This window comes from Ambystoma mexicanum, chromosome 8, assembly GCF_040938575.1.
Source record: "Ambystoma mexicanum isolate Mex_15411 chromosome 8, UKY_AmexF1_1, whole genome shotgun sequence".
Classification (NCBI taxonomy): Eukaryota; Metazoa; Chordata; class Amphibia; order Caudata; family Ambystomatidae; genus Ambystoma; species Ambystoma mexicanum.
Genome location: NC_090929.1, coordinates 97,422,429 through 97,446,113, shown reverse-complemented (window position 1 = coordinate 97,446,113; position 23,685 = coordinate 97,422,429). Strand labels below are relative to the sequence as shown.

Genomic DNA, 23,685 nt, shown 5'->3' with positions numbered 1-23,685 from the left:
GTCCAAACACTCCTAACATGTAAGTGTGTTTTTTCAGACTCTAAACTAATGCCCTGAGGAAGGCGGTTTGCACTACCAGCAATGCCGAAATGTGAACTTTCTGGGAAAACCACGCTCACAGGCTACCTCCCCAATCTACAACAAAAAGCCATCTCTTCACGTTGGCAGATCCTATCAAATGACCTACAACCCCTCCTCTTCAACTGAGAATTAGTCAGATGATAGAATTAATGGTTCTCAGTGCATCCTATGGGATGCAAATAAAGAGTTGAAATAAAATCCAATCCAATTTCACACCATGAGAACAATTAAACAATTCACACAGAGGGAGAATTTATGAATAATTTCAGGAGAAACAAGTAGAGAATTGTTTTTCAAATCTGATTGTGCTTTTAATTTTCAAATGCGACCTCGTATTTTCTTTTTTTCTTTCTCCTTTGTTTCTTTACTTATGATTGATTGTTGATAGAGAACAGAATTATTGAACTGTATCAATAATGTGATTTTTCTCTATAACTCTCTTAGGGTCTCATACTTCGACAAATCCTTTTTCGTTCTTTCCTACTTTGAAGGTCTTGCTCCTTTAGTCCTCACATCTTATCTATGTATTAATTCCTTGTTAATCCCTATTGGATATTGTTTTATTTTTGCACTTGGGATGCATAAAACTGGTATGTGAATAAAAACCCATATTCGTTTACCCGTCCGGAGAGTGTCTTGACCAGGTGATGGTAAGTGGGACAATTAGTTTATAGTCTGATCTGAACCACGATCTAACAAAGATTAAAATTTACCAATGGTAGTTTCTTTTGTTGTTGCCAGTCAAACCGTAGTAGCCAAGTCATTTACTGTGGTAGATCCCTGTTTTTCGAATTCCTCTACCCTATGATAGTTTCGTCCACGCTTCTTCTGAAGCTTAGGTTTGCTCGTGACGATAGGTTGTTTTAAAACATTTTATTTTTTTATTTTTTTTACTTCTTACAGGATCCCCTTCCTGTTTCAAATGGGTGGATGCATTTGTATACTTTTGCAAAGTTTTCCTTTTATTATATTATCCTCTCGTTGGGCTTTGTACAGCCCACTGCCACTTTTGTACCAGGTTCGGGCTGCATACAATATTGCCAATAAATACTACCCCTGATCTAATTGTTCGGGAAGTACATGATAATAAAAGTGCTTAGGAGAAGGCTTTAGTTCATACCCAAGCACACTCGAGAGTGAACATGCTGGATCTTAATAACTTGACTTAACCAGACCCTTTCATCTCATACAAAAAACCCAGAATATGAAATACCTTCTCAGCAGTTGAATACTTTGTCTGTGCCAACAATATATAAATGCATATGAATATTCGCACGTCACACTTCAGTGCAAACCAGAAGGACACCGGTAAGCAGATTGCCGTGCACAAGTCAGCCAAGACATGCAAAAAGTAGCTTTTTAGGAGAAGCAGAACAAAAGGTGCCCTTCATAACTAAGCATTTACAAAGCACAATCTGGTAGAACATTGCTGTCTCGAAATCCTTTTTAAAAATAAGCCCTTAGACTTCTTTTTTTTTTTTTAGGAAAGCATTAACTGTTGAACTCTCTTTAGCTGTAGGTAATGTGGCATAGTTCCTCTGCAACCGAAGAGATGGAGCCTTATACCCTTGAAGAGAATTTTGTGCAACCGCACATAAGATCATGGACTATGGAAGAAAACATGAGATCCGGGAGGAAAAGCATGGCTGCTGAAGGGTGTAGCAAGGAGGAAAAAAACTTGAGACAGAGAATTTCGAACGAGGGAAGTCTGGTGAAAGACAGAGAGCTGCCAGGTCCCAGATGTTGAAGGTGGATGGAAGACTTGGCGTCAGCATAAGGGAGGCTTATGCTGTGTACCCACAGAAGAGGTCCACACAAGAGAGAGGTTCCCTGGTGGTGTTAACATCGTAGAACCCAACCTGAAGAGGATCTTGGCAACCAGAGTCAAGATATGAAGATGGTGAGCCGCGGGCGGGGAGTCGATGACCTGAGACAAGGACATTGAAATTCGAACCAAATGCAGGAGACTTGGAAGCCAGAGGGAGGGCCCCGATCTAAAGGTGTTAGCTAGGTAAGAGACCCAGAGCACAGGCCTGTTTATGAATGTGGAATGGACATCCGACAACCGTGGCAGGAAGGAGAACCCAGCAGTGAGCGCTCTGGTAAGCAAAGAAAGTAGGAAGAAACTTTATTTAGAATTTAAATGCTGCTTGATGGATAAGAGAGTCCAATCCTAGAGTGTCGGGGAACCAAGAGAGCGAAGGTTGAACCACTGTAGTCTTAGAGGGGATTAGTCAAGTATGAGAATGAAAGTGATTTAGACACTGGAGTCTGGAAAAGACTGGCCAATCCCAATCTCTGATGAGGGAAATCATTGATAGACCAAGGAGAGAGCGAGAGAAGCCGAGGAATCTTGAGACTGGAATCCAAGAAGACGACGAGAAAGTCAGTGTTCCCCTATTACACCCCACATCATGGGAAAACAAACATACCTACAAAAATGAGACTAACACCCTCCCTCCTCCACTTTAGAAGGAAACTCATCTGATATGGGCATATGCTGCAAGTCCTTGTATGTGAAAGGGCAGGTGCACCCTAGTCTTACAAGCCTGGACAGCATAATGCTGCAGGTGTCAGTATTTAAAAGTGGTTAGATCTATGTTATAATATGGTGGATTTTGGTCGCTCCAATGTAAGATATCGGGTTTAATCCTAGTGCGAATGTCCGCTACTTTCAGAAAGTTCTCCTTAAAGCAATTTGGGGATCAAAAGTACTCTTGCAAGAAAGGGGGCGCATGAGGAATTGTACACTTCCAGTTTAATATATATGCTGGGCTCTTGCTTAGGTTTTACTTCAACAGAAGCAAAGGGTGCATATTTTCCTAAACATTTGACAGGCTTGACACTTAATTTCAGAAAAATCATTTATGCGAGACTACTCGGTCTCCCACGCTTGGGGGAAACAGAGGGGTCTCCACACAGGGTATTGGTCAGGGTGCAAGGTTCTGCAGAGTTTTACAGTGCTTTATCACCCTGTCCGTACTCATGGCTGAAAAGAGCGGTTGATCCTACTATCGGCAAGTGGAATGACCTCTTCCTCATTTACATTGCCTGGTTTTTCAAATGTTCATTTCGCATGTCAAAATGTACTTGTTTGAAATGTACCATGTGTGTTTGATTTGATGCAGAGTTTGTGGGGGGCAAAAACATGCGCATGTCAGTGGGATGTGCGGTGGCGCAGTGACGCGTCTGCACCTTTGCGCTTCTCATGCAAGCGGCACATTGACAAAGAAAACACCAACAAAATGCTCAGTGCGCAAATAAGTGGCCATTTAATGGATCTTGTGAGATGCAGCTGTTTCGGGCACATCTGTCAGATGCAGACTTCTGTGCCAATGCTGCCATGAGTTTCACTTCCTCATCAAATGCCAACAAAAGGAGTGCATCTACCCAAAAAAAACACAAGCAAAGTATTTTAGACAATTTATTTAATGTTCATTATGCATAATAAGTCTGAAAATAAGGCAACAATGCATATGTTTTAACTTCAGCTGTGCGATGAATTTACTTTGTAAACTGGATCCCTTCCAATGGGTAAGTGCAGGGCTCAAGTCGAGGGACCATGCGGGTTGACGGCGTAAACCCACACAAATGTTTGCATGTGCTTAGAAGTGAGGTGACGTCGCGTACACGAGGACCCACCTGATGACGATCCACATGTACGTGTTGTGGCTGTTACTCAGCAACGTGTGGAAGTGATGGATTGATTGAAATACATTGCTTGAAAATCCTATTAGAATCCAATTGAAATTCTGTTTGGTGTTTATTCCAAAATCAAGGGTTAAGTCCCGTTGTTACCTGTCTCGTCATACAGCAAGTTCATTGCTGGCTTTCTCTCTCACACTTTTTTTGAGAGGGTGGACGCCGTCCCCACCTGTGAGATTAATACATTTAAAAACTAAAGCACGACAAGCCGGGTTTCGAACCCTGGATGAAAATCGAACCCTGGCCTCACCTCTGAAATGAGACGCTTAACTGCAAAACCGCGGCAATAGATGGAAGTAAAGCTGCAAAATGTCTCATATTGACATCTTTCTATACAGACATGTGTTGTTCGAGGTTCTCAGATTTAAAAGATGTGTGCATTGCATTCTTAAGCAGCAAGGTCCTATGACATCTGTTCCCTTGGCAAATGCTTTTTTTGTCGTGTGGGCTTTTTTTCAATCGTGAAAGACACGCCTGACTGATATGTGCATATTTCGCTTTGACGCCCCGTGACGTTGCTTCCCAATGCTCGCCAGAGTCCCCACTTTTCTTTTTTAGGACTAGCACCCTGGGTAAGTATATACCACACACATGTATCGGGTGGTAGTTTGGGAATGCCTTTTAGAAATGTCGCAAAAAGATGTCTAAAAACTGGAATTGTGATTGCCAGAAAACCACATGGAAAGTATTCTACTGCCACATGGAAAGTGTTCTGCTTCCTAATGTCCTCTCATTCCTGTACAAGGTTCTATGGCCTCAGGAGTATAAGGGCCACATAGGAGGAAGCAGCAGCAACACAAACGCACAGTACCCGGCTATGTCGTAAAATGCCCTTACTATTCCTGCCCTGGTACATGGACAATGAGACATGCCTGCATCTACCCTGGCAGCTGTATCCATCATGTCGCTATGTCGTAAAATGCCCTTACTCTTCCTGCCCTGGTACATGGATAATGAGACATGCCTGCATCTACCCTGGCAGCTGTATCCATTATGTCGCTATGTTGTAAAATGCCCTTACTATTCCTGCCCTGGTACATGGATGAGACATGCCTACGTATACTCTGGCAGCTGTATCCATCATGTCGCTATGTCGTAAAATGCCCTTACTATTCCTGCCCTGGTACATGGATAATGAGACATGCCTACATATACCCTGGCAGCTGTATCCATCATGTCGCTATGTCGTAAAATGCCCTTACTATTCCTGCCCTGGTACATGGATAATGAGACATGCCTGCATCTACCCTGGCAGCTGTATCCATCATGTCGCTATGTCGTAAAATGCCCTTACTATTCCTGCCCTGGTACATGGATAATGAGACATGCCTACGTATACCCTGGCAGCTGTATCCATCATGTCGCGATGTCGTAAAATGCCCTTACTCTTCCTGCCCTGGTACATGGATAATGAGACATGCCTACATATACCCTGGCAGCTGTATCTATCATGTTGCAGACCTTGCGTTGGGCCCGTAACTGTGAGGGTTGTGATATCGCCACTGTGATGTCACTGGTGATCTGGAAGGAGCCTTTGGCAAAGAAATACAGGGCTGCCAGCACCTTGACTATTGGTGGTATGGCATGTGCTCGCATTGTGGATGTGGTAAGGGGACCCGCTCACTGACTCACCATTTACAGTATGATATGGGGTGGGAGGCGTCCCCTCCAGTTGAAATACACTGGTCCTCCTACAGATCATTTCCAGCCAATCAGTCGGTGCAGCAGCGCAATGCCACTGCATTAGCCATTTTGGGAATGTGTACCAGTCTCTCTGTGCTCGGCTTTTATGCTGTGTTGTTGGTTGCGATTGGGGTGCACTGTGTGCTTTTGTTGGAAAAATTAGTTGACTCTTTTCTGGTCCACTTGCTCCACATTGAGAAAGGATCACATGTTGAAAGGCATTTTGTGGAGCAAATTCAGTGTTCTGGTTTTGTGAATCCAGATTTTGGTGTATATTTGCTCACTTTCTGTGGTCACTGCCCCTTGGCATGCCTAATTTGGTACTTTTTCATGATTTCCACCCACTTTGCACACCTTTTGAACATATTTTGTGCTCCTTCTATAAAGTGGCGCATCTCCAAGATGCGCACATATGTGAATGAGGCACAACTATTTCTGGTACATTTGTGGCGCACCTCAGAATTTTCCACTTTTTTTATTTTTGAGAATCTTCCCCTGTGTGTCTATCTGTTGGATAATGCTATCCAAATAAACATAATGAAAAGATTTAAATAACTTTTTTTAAATAATCAATATCAATCATAGTTTACAGATATATCCATTCATTAAACCTAGATACATTATAAACTAATATTGCAGATAAATGTACTGAATGAATATGCATGGGTAATATAAAAAAAACTAAATACATCTCCTAAGTGGCAATTGTTATCTTGCCTCTAGAGCAAACTACAACACCCAGAATTCGGTGCAACTTAGTGACCATATGAGATGCAGCAGTCAGTCTGTAACTATAGACTAGAGGGATCTATTTCTAACATGTGTCAGATTAGTTTTACAATATCAGACATTTCATGCATTTCATTTGCCAAAGATATTTATGATGAATTTATTTGGAGGTGCACTATTTTCATTTCCGGAGGGGAAGCTATGAATATGATGCTCTGCCTCAATACCAGTAAGGCAGAGATCCTTCTCATTGGGCCCCCCCCCAACCTCTCTGACCACCCTCCTTGGCCCCCCTACTCTCACCCTCTTGTGAGGCAAAAAACCTTGGGGTTATCTTCCTCCCTCTCTTTCTCTCCACACATTGCGGATCTTGCCAAGAAGTCCCACTTTCAGCTTCACCTCCTCAGGGGCATTCTACCATTTCTCATCTTTCCCTGGAACTCAAGGTCTCCAGAGCTATGGTTCTCTCTAGGCTCGACAACTGCAACAGCTTCTGCCTCTTTCCTCCCTTCGCCCCCTTCAACTTATCCAGAATAGGACTGCTAGACTTATCCTTGGCCTCAAGCCCAGGAACTGCATCTCTCCAGCCCTAAAGTCTCTCCACTGGCTCCCGGTGACCCAAGGATCAAGTTCAAGACCCTTTGCATTATCCACAAGGTTATCTGGGGCCTGGGACCTCTCTACATCCAGCCTCCCCTCTTTAAATACCTCCCTCCTAGAGTTTTTCGGTCCTCTGGCTCAAACTCTCTGCTGGTCAAACGTTTCTCCAAGCAGAGAGTGGGAGGTAGATCCCTTTCCTCGGCTAGCTCCTCCCTCTGGAACAGCCTCCCTGCCACCCTCCGACTTTAGCCGCCGGATCTTAAGTTCTGGAAACTTCTCAAGACCTTCCTTTTCTCCTCTTCCTTCCTTCAACCCCTCCCTCTCCCCCACTGCCGCTGCGACTGGAGTCTGCTCCCTTCTGAGTCATAAAGGGGCCAGCCCCCCCCCCCCTCCAGTCCTTCCAGCATCCCTTGCCAGTACTTGCTCACGGGAACCCTTCCCTGGACTAGCCCAACCTGGTCCATCCCTCCCCCCTCCAGTCCTTCCAGCATCCCTTGCCAGCACTTGCTCACTGGAACCCTTCCCTGGACTAGTCCAACCTGGTCCACCTTGTCCATCACACATCTTCTACCTTCCACCTCTCTTTCACCTGCCACTAGCCGCCTTGGCCCCCAGCACTTGCTTACCCCTCCTCCCCTTTTTTGGGCAACCCCAACTTTTTCCTCTCCCCCGCACTCTCCACCTTTGTCTTGTACTTGCATGGTAGGATTGTCACAAGGCCAATATAACAGTTATTGTTGTTTTTGTAGATTTCTTTCCTATGTCCCCCTCCCCCCCAAAAACAATGTCTTGTGCCTGGAAGCACTTGTGTATAGGGGCTGTACAAATGTCCAATAAATAAATATTAGGAGGATTTTGGCACGTTTTACCCAGCAGCCAGTTCTCTTCCTTTGTTTTGGAAATTCTATACCATAGATCTACAGTTTGGGAGATACGCTGCATGTTTCATGAGCTCTTGAATAAGAGATTGTTTGATTGTTGGGTCAATCTGCTGCTTGGCTTGCAAGTCTGAGGGATGCTAGGATTTGCAGTAGAGCATGTTGAAGCTGCATGTTTAGCATTGGTATCAGTAGGGCTTGTGATGGGGTCTTTTCTTTGATATCAAATCCTGCAGCCCCTAATGAATGCTGCCAACTATAAAACCCACCCCATCAGTCATTTATTCGCAGTCGTTTATTCATTGATGTTATCTTGAAGTCAAATTAAAACACAATATGGACGATCTAGTAACAAAACATTCACTCGTCCCATTTGCAGAAGAGACGGCTTTTAGGAAGAAGCGGCTATGCATTAAATTCATCCCTAGGGATTCGACCGAAGCGGCCATTTGTGATATTCGAATCCTGGGCAGGTCCAAGCAGGCGCCCCCGCAGTACACTTTCATAGGGTAAGTCCATTCTTCTGCATACTGCCTATCCTTAGGTCGTGTTTACACTGTTGCATTACAGACTGTTTTTAGGAAAGTTCCTCTTACTGATCAATTAAGTTTAAAATGTTCCTAATGAATTTGAAAACCCCAAAAATGACTGGGCCTCATTACAAGTCCGGCGGTGGCCGTGCCGGAAAAACCAGATGCCGTGTTGCATTCCGTCTCCGTGATTGCCGGAATCGCTGCGGCATTACAACCCCGGTGACCCAGTAATTCCGGAGGCGGAATTCTGTAAATCTCCATTCCCATGGAGTCCCATAAGACTCCATGGGGATGGAGACCATGGAAACACTGGTTCCGTCTATGACAGAGCCGGTGTTTCCATGTCCGCCTGCTGGCGGGTGGTAAACCCGCCAGGTCAGACCTGGCGGGAAATACACCTCCTGCCTGCAGGACTCTGAATCAGCCGGCCCGGAAACAACAGTGGCAGTGGTTTTACCGCCACCGTTGTTTCCAGACCGGCAGGGTCGTAATGAGGCCCATTTTTGTATGTTTATGGCTGTACATAATTGATAGAGTTCAGGTTTTTGTGCCTTGCTGTTCTGTTCACACAGAACCTATGATCCACTGATTAGGGAATGTATCAGGGCAGACCATGCTAGACCTTTCCTCCTGTATTTCCTCCTGTATATGGACTGTAGTCACATATCATGAGCTAGTGCACATAAAATGCTAGATTAGAGTGACCAATAGCATTGCCCAAACTTATTCAACCTGTCTATGCCTGTGGTTTAGTCTGTTGTTTACATAAGGCATAGGGCACTTTGGATGCAGTGAGGGACCATCAAGGTGTAACCTTGCTTTTTCCCTAGCAGTACATTTTTTACACATAGTTCACACTTATTCCTGCAGGGTGTTTGGTCTACTATGACATGTTCTCTGTCTTCCAATTTACATCCTGACTGTGAGCCATGTCTGACTCTCTAGCAATGGAATTTCCTTATGAGTAAACCAACTCCATGCTGATGGGGTTTGTTGACTCTCTAGCAATGGAATTTCCCTATGAGTCAGCCAAGTCTATGCTGTTGGGTTTAGTTTTGGCCATGTACATTTGGTAGGCACTGCTACTTAGAAACAAGTGACCAATACTAGGCACAGTGCTCAGGGGAAAGATTGATATCCATACTCTAGAACTGGGAACCACACCATACAGCAGCAACATCTTTTTCAAAGCTAAGGTGAATCGTGGAGACTCCTTGAGGATTCACTTTCTGGGAAGTACGGTGAGCCAAGAGGGTGGCCAGAGCCGGAAGTCACGTTGCTTGCATTGGGTGTGATAATTCACTGATTGCAGCACTCTTGCTCCTCATGTACCTATGTTAGAACACCTGCTTGAGACACACCTTCACTTTTGAGAAACGCCATGTGCCTGGTTGTATGTGAAGTTCTCAATTCATAAAATAGATTACAAAAACACCAAATAACATTCGCCTATTGTGTTGGGTAGTTGCGTTGTCACATGCTTACGAAATTGTAGCTATTTTTGTTTTGTTTCTTAAAGTAGTAATTTCCAGACGACTGAACGAGTTGCTGCTCATTCCTTTTGAAGAATAAATTGTGAAAACATTTTACCATTTTACAAATGTGTGCTTAAGGAAATAAAATGGTACCAAGTTAATGTGATCCTTGTCATCCACGTGCTGCAAGTGATTTGACATTAGTTGAATGTTGTTACTCTTCAATGAACACTTTAGAATGTATTAGACCACTTGTGTGTTTTTAATGCAGATGTTTTTTTCTGTCAATAAAAGATGACTAGATTAGTTTTAAGGCATGAAAGGATGCTGCTGCTTAGACAGTTAACTCATCTCAAAGCATTTTGATGCGAAAAGCTTAGTCAATTAGAAATGAAATAACCATGTTCATTTCTGTGCATATCATAAAACCTTATTAAAGAATCTTGTGGTACCCAGTAAACCGTGATGCTCAATTGATGGAGCTTTCCCTTAGCAGTGATTTAATGACGAATGATTTTATCCTGAAGGGAACTGAACAATATGGGCCTTTGGTATCGAATGGGAAGGGTCCCTCGAGCGCCGGAGTCCTCTCAACCAACAAGCCCTTCTTCCCAAATACCAGCATCGTCTCTCCCACCCGCCAACCTTCCAAGGTAAATTTGCTGCTCTATCTAGAGGCCAATGTTAGTTTGCACCGCTGCAAAATGTTTGTAAATTAGATCTCTTGATGTTATTTGGGTTGTCCCATGCAAAAAAGATGGTGGTGGCTGCAAACTCTTATCAAATTCAGTGTAGTTTTGTTTTCTATGAAGATTGCAATGAGGGATTTTGTATATTTACTGAAATTGGTTATGATGAAAATCGAAGGTGATCAACTTCCGCCGGTTCCCTACGTGGGTTCAGTATGTACAAATGTAGTGGATAATCAGTGGTGAGTACTTGCGAACACTAAAACAAATTAAGGACACGTCTGTTTTGCTCCAGCTTTTGATCTTTCAAGCATGGTCTCCCTCTGAGGTTTCGCTGCCGGTGTCCCAGGCTTCACCATGTTATGAATAAGACCCTTTTTGAATACACAATGTGTCCTATCTGACTTCTTGACAACAGACCCGGAACGGAATAAGCTCCTGCTGCTTCACTGGATGTTAATATGGAAGATCTACAGGTAGTCCAAGCAGGTTTAAAGTTGAAAGAGACAAGTCCACATTCTGCCATGGCCACTAAACATATGTCATGGTGTTGAGCAGATCACTGGTCCTCTCAGTAGTCACGCTTTACATTGTAAATGCCAATTTACAGACATGCAACACGGCATCTGTGTGGACCATTCTTTCAAAACAGTTCAGACTTGTGAACTGTCTTCTTACTGGGCGTCCATTTTGCAGGTTTGATTTTTTGACTAGTTAGTTGTTTTTGCTGGATTTGTATTCCGGTGACTTAAGAGAAGGGTAGTGGGGTGATGTTGGTCTTCCAGAGACTTCCCAACTCCAGCAGCTAATGAACTTATTGTGAAATGTGATTAAGCTGTCCTTTCACGTTCTCTTAGCTCTTTAGCCTACATCTGGCTTATCTTATTATAAGCAATGAAAACTGTTTTTCTCAACTTAAAAAAAAATAATAATTCTGTAGGAAGGGACTTTTCCCTTCCTACAGCTTCCATTTCTCTGTTACTTGGAATTTGTAAAGCGCTAAACTGCCATGGCTGTGACCAAGGGACCATCTTCTGGATGTCCGGTAGACGGAAACATAGCATGCCTTCAATTCACAATAATATAGTAATTATGGCATTGGGAGACAGTCCAAACCCCACCTACTAATTTTAACAGTAGACCACAGGCACAAGCAAAGCATTGGGTTTGCAGTCCACTGTGCGAGGCTATATCTGTGGGTAGTGTTGTTCATGTGAGACTTTGAAATGCAGCATGACACCAGGGAGAAGTTTACTGGTACTCCACAAAAGGAGCAAAACGTATTTACGTGACGTTGTGTCCAAGATACCCGGCTGATTGTTTTTAAATTGTGAGATTTGCCTTTATTTGCCATTGGTTTTTATTATTGATGTCTCTTCTCACCCCAAACATTCACTTCTTGCTAACACGAATCTCCCCTAATGGCCCTTCACACTGCTGCGCTGCTACCTTCTCCCTGACCCGTTGGGAAGGGTGGTTGTGTGGGGTTCTGTGGACTGGCCTTCTGTAATCCGCTTGGCAAGCAGGACTCTAGGACTAGCTTTAAGGTTTTTGACAATGGTCATTTAATGGGATACGCTAGTAACGCGGGTGGTGTTCTGGGTTTGGATTTGGATGTACAATGCTAGCTGGACTGCCGATTTTCTCTGTCTTTTCTTTCTTGGCACTTTCAGTGTCAGTAATCCCACTGTAAGTCATCTGGTTCCTCTTCCCATTGTTCCTGCAACAGAAAACCATGAACTCTCTTGACTGGGCTTTAAGTATCCTGTCCCCTTCTTTTATTGGTTCCTTTTTTATCCTGTCTGGGCCTATTAGGTGTTTCTTCGTTCCCTTGCGACAAATGCTTTCCCTTCTGAGTTGGACCCATACGGCCAGTAAGATGCATCTACCCACCTCTCCCCTATAGGAGCTCTAAACCTGATCCTTGCGTATAAGGCCTGCTACTTCCTCCCAGTTGTAGCTGGGTGTGTTGGAGTCCTGCTGGTTCTGTGGTTGTCATCAGTTGTGGCAACCAGCGCCTCAGGTGAGACAGTTAAATCTTTATCTGCAGTACTGTTCAGACAAGCTTTTTGTGCTGTATGGGTTCAGGTTATGCCACACCATGCAGAGACATCCACAGCCTGACTTGGCCCCATCAGCGGTCTTATTGCCTTACTCAGCTGTGTGGCTTAGGCCCCTCTCCTCACTGCTGCTGCCACCTGGGTGACAGGCTCCTCATTGTTTTGGGCTTCTATGCTACCTGCCCAGCTGTTTGGTGTCCTATGCCTACCATTCTAGTGGCGTATCTCCGAGTCTGCTCTATCCTCACAGGTTTCTGATCAGTAAGGCCCTTAACACTGCCTTCTGCCTCCCTTGTGACATCACTGCTTCCTCTTTTAAAAATATGCCATTATTAAATTCCTCCCTTCTACTCATCTCACTGTTCTGGCTCTCTACTGACCCCTGGTCCTCTTAACTCCTTCACTGACCTGGACTTTATCCTTGAGTCACTTCCTTCTGTCATGCTGCAGGACTTTAATATTACTCCCAGGCCCTCTGCGGCCCGACCCTTGAACCCCACTCCCTCCTATCTGACCATTTCCTCTGAGTCTGCCCACTCAGGTGGGCATTCTACCTTGTCTTTGTCGTCTCTACTTCACTCTCCTCTGCTGACTTCTCTCTCTGTCCCTCTCCCTCTGATCACTCCATTGTTCATTTTAGCATCTTAGTCCCTCCATCCACTCCCCTCTTCAATGACTTAAGAGGGATCTCCTTCCAGTCCCCCTCCATGCCTTTTCCATTGACCTGAGCTTCTCCTGGCTTTTACTATGCACATATAACTCCCTTTGACCAACAATATTCCCCCGTCCTCAGCCCTGCATCACCCCTGAGACTCAGATCCTTCAAACATGCGCTGTTGCCTACTATGCTGGCGCCAATCACGGACCCCTACCCAAATGGTAGACTACAAAACATCCCTGGCTGCCCTCACCTCTGCACTGCACTCTGCCAAATTCTCTTTCTTCATAAACCCAAACTCTTACTTTGCCAATCAAACCCACAAATCTTCATTTACCACCCTCCAAGCTTTGCTCAAACTTCCCAAAACAATATCTATTACCTACTCCCTTTCTGCTAATAAATATGCTCACTAACTTTCCTCTAAAATTCATGACACACTCACAGCTCTCCTCTCTCCCATCCTCCTTCTGTTCACCAACTATCCTCTTACCTCCCCTACTTCTCCTATTGAATTAGCACCCCTCCTTCGCAGCGCCAACTCATTGTGCATGCGTCCCTTTCAACCAGTTTGCTTCCCAAATGGTCAAAGACTTGGTCTCCATCACCTGTCCTTATCTTTCTAAGTTCTGCAACCTATGCCTCTCCTCCGGACTGTTCCCTGCCTTCTTCTAATCTGCAACTCTCCTAGCCCTATCGAAGAAACTCTCTTCTGACCCAAACACCCCAGCAAACTATGTTAATGTTAAAGGATATTTGTACCGTGCACTATCGTCACCGCAGTGGTCCCCTGGCGCTGGCGGATCTGAAACAAAAAGGGGCTAGGTTAGGGCGTGTTAGTAGGACAAAGTTTGGAGAAGAGCAAGGGAGCCATGAAGTACTGTTGGCAGCTTCAGTTTGGTTAACACCGTTTGCCAAGCTTATTGGTGTGGTATTCGGTTCTGAGTCCATCGTGTGCTGTTGTGTGAGGGTTTGTGTGGTGTGTTTGTTGTTGCAGTGTGGTGAAGTGCGTGCGGGCTGCTGCGGTTTTAAGAGGTGTGGTTGTGTTTGGTTAGAGTGAGAGGTGAGGTTTATAGAAGTTTAGTGGGGTTGGTTAGTAGCCTTGTTAAAAGAAATGCACACTCATATTGTCTCTTTCGGAATTTAGCAAAGGTTGTCTTCCTTTCAGTGATTAGGTTTCCGCATGATAAGACTGTCGCATCCCTCTGTCGTCATGTTAACTTAGCGAGTCTTTGTGTTTTTATCTTTGTATATGGCCAACCCCTACATCCTAGTTTGTGGTTGGCGCAACGTAGTCCTTTCGGGTCAATTTACTTGCGACCTATGCTCGTACTCTATGCCCTTTCTGAGTGGTAAGGTTGGTGGTGGTGCCTTTTGTGTTCAGCATGTTTGCTATTGCTCTGTCCTCTTGGTGTTGTCGCTCGTGTTCTGTTCCACCTAGCATCATATCTCTTGTTCTTGTAGGTGTTTTCCCTAGTCGGCCCTAGGTGTTGTCAGTGCCGTCATATATTCTGTCCGTCTGTTCTTTTGTATTTTCTTGTTTGATTGTTTCAGTTGTTTCAGTCTGGTTCCGAGGTGTTGAAGAGCCAGATTTTTAGAGGTTTTAAAAATTTTAGGTGATCTTTGGTGTTTATTTCTTGCGGGAGATTGTTCCAGGTTTGTGCATCTAGGTGGGAGAAAGAGGAGCCCTGTAGTTTTTTCCTGGCGTATGGTTTTGGTTCAAGGCGGATTTCATTGCTTGATCTGAGGAGTCTTGTTGGCTTGTAGATTTATTTCCTTTATAGGAATTCTTCTCCCTGTCCGTTGATTGCCCTGTGTGTTATGCACATGTTTTGAATGTTATAAGATGTTTGATTGGAAGCCAATGTAGCATTTTTAGTGCTGGGGTGATGTGGTCTCTTCTAGATAGCTTGAGGAGGAGTGTAGCTGCTGCATTCTTCAGGAGGTATTCTGGCATCCCGAGATAGAGGTTGTTTGCCTAGTCGATTCCTGAAAGGATGAGGGTGACGATTGTCCGTGTTTTCTGGGTGAAAGAGAAGAAAAGTAGGATTCTTCTTGTTGAGTCAAGTAGGAAGAGGCATTTCTTAATTATCGCGTTTACTTGTGGCTCCAAGGTTTGAGCGTTGTCCATTAGTTTTTTACTACCTTGGATGGTGTGGGCGCGGTTCCCAATTCCGTCTGCCAGGAAATGTAGGTGTTCTCTTGGTTTTTGGATATAATCATTATTTCTGTCATTCCTGGGTTGATTTTTAAGTTGTTGGCGTTCATCCAGTCATAGATTTATTTTAGACATTCTACTAAGGTTGAGTGATCGGCTTGTGTATCTTCAATTTTGTAGATGATTTGAGTGTTGTCTTCGTAGTTGTAGAATGTAATGCTGTATTTTTTGACAATCCTGATTAACGGAGTCTGGTAGACGTTAAAGTATAGTGGTGATAGTGAGGATCCTTGTGGTACTCCACAGTCGTTAACTCGTGGAGTAGATTTGAGTTTTTTTTTTTATCCATACAGTTTCTATTCTGTTTGCTAGGAATGATTTAATCCAGAGTAGTGCCATGCCCGTTATACCTATATCTTCTAATCTTTTGATTAGGGTGTCATGGCTTACTGTGTCAAACTGCTGATGGGTCAAGTATAATCTGGGCAGAGGTTGTGTTGGAGTCTGCGTTTGTTTTTAGGTAATCTCAGATGGATAGTAGTGCCGATTCTGTTCCTCTTGCGTGTCTGAATCCGACTTGTGCTTGGTCTAGCAACCAATGTTTTTCTACGTGTTCTTGGGTTAGTTTGTAAACGTAGGTTTCTAGGAGTTTTGCTGGGTAGGGATGTTTGGAATCAGTCTGTAGTTGGAGAGGTCTTCCACGTCACCACGTCACCACTTGTGTGTTTTAGAAGCGGTTTAATATATGCTGATTTGAAGGATCGTGGTACAGTTCCTGTCGCGATCAACAGTTTCAGGAGATTTCTGTAGTATACTGATGGCGTTCCTTGTGCGATGATTGATTTGTAATTGTCAGGAGACAGGGATCCATGGGCAAACCTGCTTTCGTGCTGTGTTTTACCAGCTTGACGAATGTCTCTGGTGATATTTCTGGGAAGTTTTGGAGTTTGTGCTCTGGCTCCTCATCAGGTCTGATTGGTTGACTGTTGGGGTTGGTCAGTCTGTTTTGTATGATTTGTCGGATGTCGTTGATTTTGTTTTGAAAATGGTCTACCAAGTTGTTACGTAGTTTCTGTGAGGGTATTGGAGTGTTGTTGCAACTAGGTGGGTTTCTAATTTCGTTTATGATGATGAACATTTCTTTTTGTGTGTTGGTGGCTTTGGTGATTCTGTCATCATAATGCCTTTTCTTTGCCTATTGAATTTCCTTCTTATACATTGGATTTGTCTCTGGAACTGGGTTTTCTTATCTTGGCCATAGTCTTTCCTCCATTCTAGTTCCAGATTCTTGTTCCTTTTCATGCTACTTAGTAGTGGGGTGAACCAGTTTGCCATTGCTCTTTTTCTTGAGGGGGTGAATGGTTTTTCCGGGGAGATGTTTTCTATAGTATCAGCAATCCACTTATGGAGTAGCTCCACTTTCCCATCTAGGTCTGCCTTCTCTAGTTCTGCCGTTGAAGGTTTGGCCAGCTCAAGTTGTTCTATTAGGTTGCTTGCTTTGATGGTTATTCCAGTTTCTTTTTGTGGTGGTTGGGAGCTGGAGGGGCTGGATGGTGACTTTGGCTGGTAATGTGATCATGAATGGAATGATGAGATGGTCACTCTAAAGTATTTGTATTGGTGGTCTACTGGTGATACGTTTTTCCTTGGCGAAGATTGCGTCAAGGGTGTGTCCTGCCGAGTGTGTTGCCCGTTTGACCAGCTGTTGTAGTTTCATCGTTGTTAGATGCCCAATAAGTGAGTTCTGGGATTTGGTGTATTGTTCTTCAAACCAAGTGTTAAATGGCTATGTTGGTGATGGCTTCTATGAAGTTGTCGACGAAGGTTGCATCGTATGTCGGTGGTCTGTAAACCAGTATGAATTTAATGTTTGTTTTTGGATTCGATGATGGGTGTATGACGATGGATTTGCAGTTCAGGATGTTTAGAGGTTCGTCTGTTTTTATTTTCAGGTATTTTTTTAATGCTATTCTGAGGCCTCCGCCTTTTTTATTTTTTTTGTTTAACTGAAGGTATTTGAAGTAGGTGGGGAGGCAGTTTTGGAGTGTGATTTTGTAGTTGTCGTCGAGCCATGTTTCTGTGATGAATAGAATGTCAATAACATTGTCGCAGGGAAGGTCGAAGATCTCTGTTGAGTGTTTTGACATGGATCTTGTGTTTATTAATTTCCAGTGGATTTTTAAGGTATATTTTGGTTTGTGCTTTATTGTCGGCGTTGTCTTGTCACTGGTGTTTTGGTTTCCTTCCAAGTCGATCTCTAGTTGAGGTGTTGGTACAGTTGTGTCTGTGTCATCGAATATCTCTTCTAGGTTCAGTCTTGGGTTTTTGTCTTCATCGGGTTCCTCTTCAAAATGTTGGGGCTGTTGGGTGGGGGGGGGGTCCTCTTGTTTTGGTGATGTAAGCGGTTAGGTTGTCGATCATGTTCTTGTTACCTACAGCTTTGTCTGTTCTTTTTCTGCGTGGTTGTGTTTGGTTGTCGGTCTTCCTTGATTTGTACGTTGGGTCGGTTTGTTCCGGTGAGTGGTTATTTGCGAAGTATGATGTTGGGTATAGGGAGTTCCCTCTTCTCTCAGTGCTGGTTTTGTTATTGTTCTTGTCAGTGGGGGTGTGTTCTGCAGTTGTGAGTCTTTGGTGGTGTTCAGTTGTTCAAACTATGACTCAGTTTTACGCCTTCCCCATTACTCAAAGGTACTTGAGCTGTTGGTCTTCAACCGGATCACGAAGTACCTTGAGGATAATGTTATTGCAGATCCACTTCAGTCTAGCTTCCATAGTAAACACTCCACGAGGATGCATTTTTTCTCTGATGCTCACCACTCCAAATTCTGTTCTGTACTCATACATTTGGACTGCTCTACCACTGTCAACCACTCTCTCCTCTTTATTCTCCGGGAATTTAGGTTTTCGCAAATTTGCTCTTGCCTGGATCCCCTCCGACCTGGAAGCCCGACCCTTTAAAATGTCCCAGTACTTGCAAACCACTGACCCACACCCCTCTCCCTGCCAGTGTCACATAAGGATCAGTCCTTGGACTCTGCTCTGGACCCTCTGTACTGCTGCCTCATGTAGATTTGCCCTTTGGGTTCTCTATTTACCTTTTGCTGATGACCCTCAAATCTTTTTTCTTGTTTCCCTTTTTCTCCCCAGCCATCTTTGAATGGATTACTGTGACAAGGCCAGTACGCTGGCCTTGTCAAGAGGCGACTGCAACCCCTTTCAGCTGGGGGTTGAGGCCATACAGGGAGAAATCCAGAGCCAGCCTGAGGGGGAGTTGCAGTTGAGAGAGCCCTGCAAAGAAGGCATGGTATCAACAGTAAGACCGACACAAGTGACCACAGTTCAAGGGTGTTTATTGACCTTCAAAAGGGTTCAAAACGCCTATCTAATCCTAAATATAAAGACCGGAGCATGCTACGACCATCAAATAGTAGTCCTAGTGGTGTCTTGTCAAAATAAAAGAGCCTATACTAATAAACCTATTGCCAATCCTTACCTCTAAATACAAATAGTTTGGGAAACAATATTATGCAAAAGAAACAAGTGTTCAAGAAATGATATGTCTGGATATTCAAGCCGTTGGCTTCCCTTCCCCACGTTTTCAGCACGGGACAAGGCGACACACTCCAGCTTAGCACAGTCTCTGGCTTCTCGGGCATGAGGGTGCAGTTTAAACATTGGCATCAGGGTCTTCCATCCCTCTTTGCCTTTCAAAGTCTCTTCTTTCAGAGGGCCTGAAGCAACAAACAATACGTTATTTTCCTCTCAGGATTTCACACACACTCAATTTCTCAGGTGATTCACTATTCATCTCGGATCCCCCTCAGCCCTGCTCACATCCTCTTTAACACAATGCTCATAGGATTTTCATGTATCCAATTTCTCGGGTGATTCACGGTTCACCCTGGATCCCCTACTCAGGGCTCCGATCCATTTCAACACAATGTTCAATCAGGCTCCCTCCGCCAGGCTCAAACCAAATTTCCAATTTACTTTAGCACAAATTTGCTTTGTCCAAAATCTCTTGACGGATCTCCCTCGTTCGGGCTCTTTCAGAAACCTGAAGGTGTCTCACCCACTAGTCCCCAGAAATCTGTCGTCCACGTGGCCAGGACACGGCCATTGCTATTGGATCCAGTCCCCAGGGTTGGACCAGTGGGGGAGGATCACCTGGATAGGGGGTCTTCGGGGAGTGGAACTCCAATGGGTGAGATGCGGTACCCCTTCCTTATAATACATTTTCCTCATCCTACCCCGTAGAATACTTAAAAGATCAACCCCCCCCCCTCCTTTTCCTACACAAACACTTTATTACACTGTGGAAGACAACGGACTAACACCAGAGCCGTTTACCTGACCTGTCCCAACACAAGAGTCAGGCAGAGTCAGGCATTTGACAATAACTACACAAACCTGACGGCCCTTTCCCTTCCCCACAGGGATAAAAGGCAGAGCACAAGAGCACACTTTGAGCAAGGACAAACACACGAGGAAGCAGCTATTCCAGGTTGACATTTCAAACAAAGACAAAAGGGTGTGAGACCGGAAAGGATAACAAGGAAGGAAGTGCCTTTGCCCTTTTCGACCCAAACCCGCAAAGCCTCCATGAAAGGAATCATAAGACCGGGAGCTATAGCTAACGTGTGGTGTAACAGATGCCAACGGTGCACAGGACCCTTCCGCACTGATAACCGAGGTGGGGAGGCACGCTTGCAACCATTGTACCGTCCTTGACTTCAGAGACAAGAAACGACAAGGAGATCAGCACAGCCGGGGAGTTGGAGGGAGAACCAATAGTAAACTGGACAGTGTTGAGCAAAGGTTGCAAACGGCAACTTGTTATGAACAAACGTCTTGTGCACTAGCGAACTTGTACAGTCCAGGGAAAGACCCGCTGCAGAGTGGCGTGACGCCATGTGGGCGTCCATTTGAGACTCTGGCTGGTCCCATTTTCTTCTGAACTTTATAGTAATAAGAGGCCGTAGGAAAAGGCCAGTACCCGGAGTTAAGGTGGTCATACAAGCGTCGAGCCAAAATCCCTTGTACACTCGAAAGTCCTTAACCCATTAACAAAGTTGTGACATTGTAAAACAGGCGTGTGTGCCCGGCTGAGGGAAAACGCTGTATGAACAATAAATGTGGAAAGCCTGACTGGGGGCTAGAAAAAGCTAAGTGAAGTGAATCCCACAAGATATTCTGAATAAATGAACTGTGTGAACTGGCAAATGTGAACCCGACTGAGGGGAAGCCAAGGTTACAAAAAGGACCGGAGCCTAGTTGAGTGGGATCCACGGGTGAAAGAATATCACCTGACGGAAAGATTACAGAAAGGAACTTTTTGTTTGTTGTTAATAGTACATCAGGCCCTCTGAGGCAAGAGACTTGGTGTAAAAAGAGACTTGGCCACCGAAGGCCCTGATAATTTAGAAAAATCTGTAAGCTTGTGCTGGAGAAGCTCAGGAGTGTGCTGTGCTCGAGAGTGCCGCCTTTTCCTGTGCCGAAAAACATGGGGAAGGGAGACACTAGTGATACCATCCAGGCTTAACATTTTGTGAACACTTCTTTCTTTTCTGATGAACAGTATCCCACACTATTCTGTAACTTAGCGGTAAGGACAGGCAATATTTTTCTTTTTTTACTATTGGCCCTTTTTATTTGGCAAGACGCCACTAGGCTGCCTTATTATTATTTGATGGTCGTAGTTTGCTCCCATCTTAGATTTAGGTTTAGTGTAGGCGTTTTTCTCACCCATTTATACAGTTTAATAAACACCTTTGATCTGTGGTCACTTGTGTCTGTCTTTACTGTTGCCACCATGAGTTTCTTACAGCTCGGACCAACTTGAACTACTTTATCATCAACTTTCATTACTCTATTAACATCGAAGACTTTCGATTGTGCATGGGATTTTGCTTGACCAGTTGCAGGGCCACTCCGATTCACAATCCTTTTCCATTCTTTCATTTTTGCCACCTCTCAGTTGGATACCTTACAAAGACGTTCGAATGAGCACGCTCGCGGTGCCGGACCACTCTGTCTAATGTATCGTATCTTGGTTTCAAAGTTCAATCACTCATATGTAGTTCAGTTTTACTTGCTTGGTTATCACATGCGCTTCATACACTGTTGGATTCAGCGTTCACAATACAATGTTGCTGCTTGCATCCTTGGCTTCAACGCAGACCAGTTGGGAATCGGCCTCCCCAACTCACTGGCTGTGTTGATTTCACTGGCGCTGTTTTGTTGTAGGAGCCAAGGTCAGTAACACTGTAGGGAGTTTAGTGAGATAAGGCTAAAGGCCTTGAGGTTGACATTTTAGCTTAGTCAGCCTATTACTATACTAAGGTTGAAACAATTGCTAGTTAATACCAAGGTCGCTTTGGTTAATAGGATGTGCTGGAGAGAGGGAGAGAGGGAGAGAGAGGGAGAGAGGGAGAGAGAGGGAGAGAGAGAGAGAGAGAGGGAGGGAGAGGGAGGGAGAGAGAGGGAGAGAGAGGGAGAGAGAGGGAGAGAGAGGGAGAGAGAGGGAGAGAGAGAATTTAATGTTTTAAAAAACCTTGAACTGTCCTCAGGCTTTGGAGTGTTTCTTGAGCCAACTGTGACATTACCATCAATCTCACTGCAATTAGTTACTAGATGGATCTCCACAACCTTATGCTGAACTCTTAAAAAATGGAACTCGTCCCTCCACTTGCCAATCTTCTTACCACCTGACCTTGTTGTGTCATCGCCGAAGGCACGCAACTTTGTCCTCTTTCATAGAGACCTCTGACTGCAGCAATAAATCACTACCATTGACTCTGCTGCTCGTATTAACCTTCTCATCATTCAGAAAACAAGTTAATTTCTTACTATTCACTCTGACAACTCTAATCTCTACCTTTGTGATCACTAAACCAGACTACTGTTCAAGCCTACTCCTTAGCTTTACTCTCTCCTCATTAATCCCTCTAGACAATGTCCTCCACTTTGCTACCCACACTCTCCACAGCCTCCTCCAGATCCTCCCCCACTTCTAGCCACCTACAATAGCTGGTTAGCTCCCCATGCACAAGCACAAACTTTTCAAGTTCTTTCTCCTAGTCTGCAAAGTTATACATGGTCTTGCTCCTCAGGACCTGTCTGATTGCACCTCTTTCTACCTACCTTCTCGTTCCCTCAGCTCCTCCTCTGCACTCAATCTCATTGCCCCATGCAGCATGGGCCTCCCGCTTCTGCCTACTCCACAGGACACTACAGCCCATCCTAATCGAAGCCAGCCAACTCTGGATCTCGTGGTGAAAGCTCAGCTTAAACCTTGCTCACTTGCTAAAGAATGAGCTCTCCTGCCCTCTTCCTCCATACCTGACCCCATTGCTGCCACCAGTGATGCTTAATAATGTAATTTTGTATATTTACACTTTCTTAGGCTGGCTCATCATTTGTTCTCATCTTGGTAGCATTGTACATTCACCCTTCAGGGGAATGCCTCCATCATCAGTAAATGTTTCTGATCGCATTGACATCCCCGTTCTTCAAACAAATGCACATTATTTGTCTTCATATTATTGTTATTATTTGGGGTTAACTTGCATTCATAGACATTGATAACAAGGCAAATGAATCAGGCTTTCCTTGCCCCGGTTCAAGGTGAAGGATCCCATTGGTATGCCCGGTTGGAGGGGCAGGGGAGGCTGGATCTCCTGATAGGTTTTGAAGATTGCCCTGCGAAGAGAGGAAGGTTTGGTTGATGACCACCGGAGAATTGTCAACATGGAGCAAGAGGATATAGAGGGGATTTTCTAGTGAACAGTCCGAGTCTTGCTCTTTCATCAATCACTTCTGCCACCCTGGTTCAAGAGGGGATTCATCACACAGATCCTTTTCTGAAAGGACTCACCCAGGCAGGGATTTACAGATTGAATGGCTCTTGCCATATATGTGCTCACCGCAGCAGCGGCCCAGAGTGCAGCATTTTGTTTCCTCGTGATAAAATTGCTAATTGAGTCGTACTCTCCCTTTTCTGCCATTTCCTGAAATATGCCAAGCTAATTTAAATGCTTTGAGGAGCCAGTTTGGGAGAAGGGGTGTACAGGAACAAAATGTATGGATGCATAGTCTCATGCTTAAGTGAATAAAGGATGGAGAATTTCACTTCTGAACATTAGATGCCTTCTTTGGCCATTTTTCACCTCTTTCTGACAATGTAGCTGGACATGAAATGGCTGTGGTACTGCCACAGCCCGTAGCTGGGAGAACATGACCCGACATGGCACTCTCGTTGAAAAAGGAAAGGTACAAACCAAGTAAATCCAAAGAAAATCAACTGGTGTCTTGGTGCCACAAATGAATTTAGTCCCAACTCCAACTCCGTTCCCATTTTAAGCCCTCACTGTGTCATGGCTGCAGTACTGTGCTCTTCCCTCCAGGCTCAAGTTCATCCTGTCCTTCGTGGTAAAA

At 44.5% G+C, this 23,685-nt stretch overlaps 1 protein-coding gene across 6 annotated transcripts in view; it reads left to right on the top strand.

Annotated features, from left to right (window-relative positions):
- MVB12B (multivesicular body subunit 12B) overlaps window positions 1-23,685 on the top strand; it is a 786,673-nt gene that overhangs the window by 316,381 nt on the left and 446,607 nt on the right. For 5 of the 6 annotated variants that reach the window (XM_069609391.1, XM_069609389.1, XM_069609393.1 and 2 more), the window contains exons 5-6: window positions 8,056-8,185; window positions 10,212-10,337. In XM_069609391.1, coding sequence (XP_069465492.1) covers window positions 8,056-8,185; window positions 10,212-10,337 — 256 coding nt within the window. Of the gene's footprint in view, window positions 1-8,055; window positions 8,186-10,211; window positions 10,342-23,685 lie in introns of those variants that run through there. The other variant, XM_069609394.1, reaches the window with a different exon arrangement.